The sequence below is a fragment of the Rhinolophus ferrumequinum genome, chromosome 21, assembly GCF_004115265.2.
Source record: "Rhinolophus ferrumequinum isolate MPI-CBG mRhiFer1 chromosome 21, mRhiFer1_v1.p, whole genome shotgun sequence".
NCBI classification, from domain to species: domain Eukaryota; kingdom Metazoa; phylum Chordata; class Mammalia; order Chiroptera; family Rhinolophidae; genus Rhinolophus; species Rhinolophus ferrumequinum.
The window spans coordinates 11610598-11616928 of record NC_046304.1 but is presented as its reverse complement, the minus strand read 5'-3'; the positions used below and the strand labels follow the sequence as shown (position 1 = coordinate 11616928).

The following is a 6331-nucleotide window of genomic DNA, read 5'->3' as shown; positions in this document are numbered from 1 at the left end:
TTCTCAGAACAAACCCAGTGATGTCCCATTCTTCCCTAGGTCCCCAGGCACCTCCACCACCACCTTGTTCCACATACCCTGGGCCCCTCTCCCCAAAGCCAGGCACAATTTAGCTACACTTTCCTAAGGGACTGAGAACGAGGGTCACCCCCAAGGAGGCCCCAATAGCTCAAAAATAAAGGAAACTGAGCTCAGCTCTCTCTCCTCCAGTGCCTGTCCCCAGTGAGAATGGCAGAAAGATGGGCATAAATTACCTGGGACATGTTGCCCAGGAGTAGAGAAGTGTGGAAACATGAGAATTCCTATAGTTCTTCCCAGGCCTGGGAAGACTCCATCTACCCAGAGGTCTAGCCTGAGCACATGGTCTCAGGAAGGAAGGGGTTGCAGAGAGAGAGACAGATGTTGAGGAAGGTCTCAGTGGCCCTACATGGGAGGCAGTGAACTCCAGGAGGGAAGAGGAGGTCCTTGCTACTGTGAAAATTTAGGTGTTTCCAGAGTTAGTGATACTTCCTAGGTCTCAGGAGAATATGCTTAGGACAGTCACACCCCAGTTCGAGTCCCCCACCCCGCCATTCCTCTCCCTTTTGTGGAGATGGACTTGGAGAGATCCCAGAGTCGTCTTTCTATGCCACTGCTTCTATTTATACTTCTCTCTTCCCACCTCTCCTTTCTAACTCTTCTTGGGAAGTTCTCCTTTCAGTCTACCCTACATCCCTCTGGCTGCAAACTTCTTCAGTCCCAGCGTATCCCATCACGCCTTCTGAAGACTACTCTCTAGCTCGGACAGACGGGAGGAAGGAGTTTTGGGAAGACAAGGGACGTTTGGAGATCACCCTAGGTCAACCAGAATGCAGGACTCAGGAGCACTCGGAACTACAGCTCCCAGCATGCCCTGGCGGCCGGAAAGCTCCGCCCGCCTCCCGGGGCATTGTGGGGGATGAGTCAGAGGTGGGGGGGACTCAGACCTTGGCTGACGGGAGTAGAGCGTTAGGTCAGAGCTCAAAGCAGCGACAGCCGGAGCGGTTCAGAGATGCAGGCGGCGAGGACGGCTCCGAGAGTGGGGCGACAGCTGCTGAGGTTGGGGTGCGGGAGGTGTGTATACGCCGGGAGGGATGGGGGCAGCGGGCCTGGGGACCCGGCCAGGACTGAACCCCCAACTCCCCACAGCTCGCGGCCCTGTTCTCTCCTGGGGCAGCCCCAGCCATGCCCTGCCCGACGACCTTATGCCAATGCGGCCACTCAGGTAGGTGACGGCGGCTTTGGGACGGTGGAAGAGGGATGCTCGGGGTGGGCGTCCGACGCGTCTCCCACCTCCCTGACGTGGATAAGGGTCTCCCTCTTAATGCCAGTCATCTGCCGACTGGCTTGGCACAAAAAGTAGGGGAAAGGGCAGGCCAGGGTGCCTGGGGACGAAACTAGGGGAAAGGTCATCGGATCCGCCCTTCCCCGGCACCTAGCTCTCCCGGGCACTTACTTGGGTAGCCCTTTCCCGGCCGCGCTAACTGTCGCTTTCCCCAGGCGGTTCTGGACAAGTCAGATTCTCTCTCTTCTGAGGCTTCGACCAAGGAGAAACGGGCCAAGGCGGTATGTGACCCAAAGCCTGGAGGAGCTAAGCGAGGTGTGGACCCACCTCAGCCAGCCCCCTGAAACCCCCTTCTCCTGGCGCAGGAATCTAAGTCCTTTGCTGTGGGGATGTTCAAGGGCCAGCTCACCACGGATCAGGTGTTCCCATACCCGTCTGGTAAGAGTTAGTCAGAGATAGGTGGGGGCAGGTGGGTTCCCCTGACCTGCCTGGCATGACCTGCCCATACCTGCTGCCCTGCAGTGCTCAACGAGGAGCAGATGCAGTTTCTCAAAGAACTGGTGGGGCCTGTGTCCCGTTTTTTCGAGGTGAGGAATTACTGGGGCTGGGAAAGAGGGCATGGTCCTCTATGGGTTGGAAGAGATTAAGAAGTTCAAAAGGAGCCTGGATGTGGGATCTTGTGACTTCCCCAGGAGGTGAACGATCCTGCCAAGAATGACGTGCTGGAGCAGGTGGAGGAGCCCACCATGCAGGGCCTCAAGGAGCTGGGGGCCTTTGGTCTGCAAGTGCCCAGTGAACTGGGTGGCGTGGGCCTCTGCAACACCCAGGTGAGGGAGCCAGCCCCTCAGTCACTTCCCAGTATCCCAGATTCAGCTCCTCCCTCAACCCTGGGGCTAAGGTCTCTGCCAAGCATCTGGCGGTCTATGGGATGCTGACTCTCCCAATGTGTATACCCTCCTGCTCCACACACACCAAACTACATGCAGGCCCACTAGGGCCATGGACCTCACCCGGGTTCCCAAATCCTAATGAATCTCTAAGGTGGGTACTGCCTTAACGTAAGGGTAGTACGGACACCAGCTAGCCAATGTCCTTCTCTGCCACGGTCCTCCTCTCTACGCACTGTGTGGGGATGCCCAGATCAGGGCGTGCCCTATTGCCCACTTTTCCTGCTAAGGGTAGGTCTGCATGCAGCCAGTTACAGCCCCAGATGCCCTCTTTTCCTCCAGTATGCCCGCTTGGTGGAGATCGTGGGCATGCATGACCTTGGTGTGGGCATCACCCTGGGGGCCCATCAAAGCATCGGTTTCAAAGGTATCCTGCTCTTTGGCACGAAGAAACAGAGAGAAAAATACCTCCCCAAACTGGCATCAGGTGAGACAGGCCTACGAGCCACCTGGGGGGTGTCCTGGGCTCGATACCAATTAGGCTGGTGCTACTTAGCCACCACATAGTTGGGCGTGTGGGTTGGGGGTTGTTCTGGGAAGGCATCACAGGGTGCTGGCATGGACATGGGAAGAAACTGAATACTACCAGAGGTGTTATGGGTATCGGGGCGGGGGCACTGAGGGGCCTTCAAAGCCCATCAGGACCCAGCAGTGGGCACAGCATAAAGGCGCTCTCTGCACAACAGGGGAGACTTTAGCGGCTTTCTGTTTAACCGAGCCCTCAAGTGGGTCAGATGCAGCCTCCATCCGAACCTCGGCTGTGCCCAGCCCCTGTGGAAAATATTACACTCTCAATGGAAGCAAGATTTGGATCAGGTAATCTTCCATTTCTCCCCTCCTCTCCATCTCTGCCCAATTCTAGGCCCCACTGCTGTCCTGCATGCCCTGATAACCCTTTTTTTTCCACAGTAATGGGGGCCTGGCTGAGATCTTCACAGTCTTTGCCAAGACACCAGTTACAGATGCAGCCACAGGGGCTGTGAAGGAGAAGATCACAGCTTTTGTGGTGGAGAGGGCCTTTGGAGGTGTTACCCAGTGAGTGAGCCTGGGGAAGAAGAGATTGAGCCAGGGAGGGGTCAGTACTGAACTCCAGGGCAGACGGCTGTTAGAGGTCACCCTGGAGATTTGTGCAAAAGCCAAAGCAGCTGGACAGCATGTTCCCTTTGGGACTTATGTATGAAACTGATCTAAAGCTTTGGTTCCAGCAACCAATGAGCCCAACACATGGCAGTAGAACAGTCAGGCCTCCTCAGCCCTCTGGGCATGTACCCTCTTACAGGCTAGGCTGGGAATTATAGTTCCTCCCTGGTTCATAAAGAACGAAGGGGCAGTTTTCCCTGCAACTTGTTGAACATACCTCTGCTTCTCTGCTCTGCCCTGTCTCAGTGGACCCCCTGAGAAGAAGATGGGCATCAAGGCCTCCAACACGGCAGAGGTGTACTTTGATGGAGTACGAGTGCCATCAGAGAATGTGCTGGGCGAGGTGGGGGGCGGCTTCAAGGTCGCCATGCACATTCTCAACAATGGAAGGTTTGGCATGGCTGCAGCCCTTGCAGGCACCATGAAGGGCATCATTGCTAAGGCGGTGAGTGCCCTGCTTGAGTCTGTAGCTAGCCTGAATCTAAGTTACCCTGTCTCCTTTCCCATGTGTCCATTGCCTTGCAGGCACTCCCGCCACCAGAGACCCTTCCCCCACCAGCAGCGCCAGACCTAATAGCTTAGATCCTCCATCCAGCCTAGACTGAACTCTTCCTGGCTGTGGCCAAAGCCCAGCCCTCCAAGCCCAGCCCAGCCCCTCTTCTGGGTAGGCTAGAGAACCACAGTGGGAAACAGGTGTCCTCTTCCAGGTGGATCATGCTGCTAATCGTACCCAGTTTGGGGAGAAAATTCACAACTTTGGGGTGATCCAGGAGAAGCTGGCCCGGATGGCTATGCTCCAGTATGTGACAGAGGTGAGGGTCCTCCCACGATCTTCTCCCCAGAGCCCTGTGGCCTTCTTCCCAGTCGGGTCGGACTACAACCCCCAGCAGCACCTGGGGCAGTGGGTCTCCAGCTTTACACCAATGCCCTAGGGGATGCGGGGAGGCATAGTCAGCTCAGCTGCTGAAGGGGCGGAGCTATGCTGTTCTGCTGAGGTGCTTCCAGAGGTACCTGAAATTTATTCTACCCCCCCACCGACCATTACCGCTTCACCCCTTTTAAGAAGTCAAATGTCTGGAAGCCCTGATGAACTGGCTTAGGGGACCAAATATTTCAACATGCCTGATGTGGAGTTAGAAGGTGAAGGCAAGGACCACAGGGAGCTGGGGCAGATCTGGTCTTGGAGATTTGGCTGATCAGGTAGAGTTGATGCAGCTATTTTCCTTCCCATGTCCCAACCACGCAACCTCAGTCCATGGCTTACATGGTGAGTGCCAACATGGACCAGGGATCCACAGACTTCCAACTAGAAGCCGCCATCAGCAAAATCTTTGGCTCGGTGAGGTCCCAGGACTGCAGGGAGGGAGGGCACAGTTCGGGAGCTCGGCTCCGAAACCAATCCAATGTGGTTCTTTTTCCCTAGGAGGCAGCCTGGAAGGTGACAGATGAATGCATCCAAATCATGGGGGGCATGGGCTTCATGAAGGTACAGGATGGTTCTCTGCCAGGGGCAGCCACAATTGGGCTGGGAGAAGTAGGCAGGCATAGCTCAGCAGGGGCACGTGATCTGTCTTCCCCTGTGCTAGGAACCTGGGGTAGAACGCGTACTCCGAGATCTTCGTATCTTCCGGATCTTTGAGGGGACGAATGACATTCTCCGGCTGTTTGTGGCTTTGCAAGGCTGTATGGTAAGAGGGAGAAGAATTGCAGGGGGAGGTGGCAAGGACAGGGAGTCCTGACTGTTGACCTTCCACCCCGACAGGACAAAGGAAAGGAACTCTCTGGGCTTGGCAATGCTCTAAAGAATCCTTTTGGGAATGCTGGCCTCCTGCTAGGAGAGGCAGGCAAACAGCTGAGGCGGTAAGCTTGGGGCGAGGCCAGGCCAGGCCAGGGCAAGGTGATATATGGCAACTAACCAGTCCCTCCCCCTTCCTCTAAGGCGGGCAGGGCTGGGCAGTGGCCTGAGTCTCAGTGGCATCATCCACCCAGAGTTGAGTCGGAGTGGTGAACTGGTAAGTAGTCGAGGCTCGGGGGGGGACAGCCTATGTCAAGAGCTGACGGGGCTGGGCCCCCATCGAGCCCAGGGCGCCTTCCTCATCTCCTCAGGCAGTGCAGGCTCTGGAGCAGTTTGCCACTGTGGTGGAGACCAAGCTGATAAAACACAAGAAGGAGATCGTCAGTGAGTAAGCCCCACACCATGCCCACCCCCTCCTTTTCCTCTCCCTCTGACTAACACCCACCACCCCCTATCCCATCTACCTGACAGATGAACAGTTTGTGCTGCAGCGTCTGGCAGACAGTGCCATTGACCTCTATGCCATGGTGGTGGTTCTTTCCAGGTGAGGAGGCAGTGTAGGAGGACTGAGCTGCAGGGGGGTCCTGGGCTAGGGTCACAGCCCAAATTTATTTCTTCCTCCTGTTTCCCACCAGGGCCTCAAGGTCCCTGAGTGAGGGCCACCCCACAGCCCAGCATGAGAAAATGCTCTGTGACAGCTGGTGTATTGAGGTGAGATTCGGAGTTGCCAAGGGCAGGTGGGGGGCTCAAGGCATAGGCCTGAACCCCTCCTTCCCTCTCCTCAGGCTGCAGCCCGGATCCGGGAGAGCATGGTTGCTCTGCAGTCTGACCCCCAGCAGCAGGAGCTCTTCCGTAACTTCAAAAGCATCTCCAAGGCCTTGGTGGAGCGCGGTGGCGTGGTCACCAGCAACCCCCTTGGCTTCTGAATACTCCCAGCCAGGGCCTGGCCAGGAATGTGCCTTCTCTCAAGCCAAAGCCCCGGCCTCTTTCCTGTGGGCCCCAGTTCTGCCTTAAAGGGGCCTCGCCCCAGGACTGTGCCTGCTGTCTGGGAATACTCACTGTCTCACAAATAAAGTCTAACGAGTCATGCTTTGCTACGGTGTCTCACTCAGTCCTTTCCCTCAGTGCCTGCCTCCCTCCCAAAGA

General features: G+C 56.5%; 1 protein-coding gene across 3 annotated transcripts; it reads left to right on the top strand.

Moving 5' to 3' along the window:
* Positions 1-926: 926 nt before the first annotated feature.
* Positions 927-6278, top strand: ACADVL (acyl-CoA dehydrogenase very long chain). 3 transcript variants are annotated; one of them, XM_033089321.1, is made up of 20 exons: positions 927-1077; positions 1168-1243; positions 1519-1584; positions 1669-1741; positions 1826-1890; positions 1996-2130; positions 2533-2677; positions 2937-3066; positions 3160-3285; positions 3637-3835; positions 4098-4202; positions 4643-4729; positions 4814-4876; positions 4977-5078; positions 5153-5250; positions 5330-5402; positions 5497-5569; positions 5657-5729; positions 5821-5896; positions 5971-6273. In XM_033089321.1, the coding sequence occupies exons 1-20, from the start codon at positions 1031-1033 to the stop codon at positions 6109-6111; spliced, it is 1953 nt and encodes a 650-aa protein (XP_032945212.1). In that variant the 5' UTR covers positions 927-1030; the 3' UTR covers positions 6112-6273. The 3 variants fall into 3 exon arrangements, with proteins under 3 accessions (XP_032945212.1, XP_032945213.1, XP_032945211.1); XM_033089322.1 differs by having other exon boundaries at positions 934-1092; positions 2937-3006; positions 3226-3285; positions 5971-6278; XM_033089320.1 differs by having other exon boundaries at positions 934-1092; positions 5971-6278.
* Positions 6279-6331: the final 53 nt, after the last annotated feature.

Excerpts from the sequence above, each read along its gene's own strand:
- ACADVL (XM_033089320.1), top strand. The coding sequence starts at position 1,031 with ATGCAGGCGGCGAGGACGGCTCCGAGAGTGGGGCGACAGCTGCTGAGG. Across the intron at positions 3,836-4,097 it reads AGGGCATCATTGCTAAGGCG|GTGGATCATGCTGCTAATCG; the intron begins GTGAGTGCCCTG and ends GTCCTCTTCCAG. Across the intron at positions 5,251-5,329 it reads GCAGGCAAACAGCTGAGGCG|GCGGGCAGGGCTGGGCAGTG; the intron begins GTAAGCTTGGGG and ends CCTTCCTCTAAG.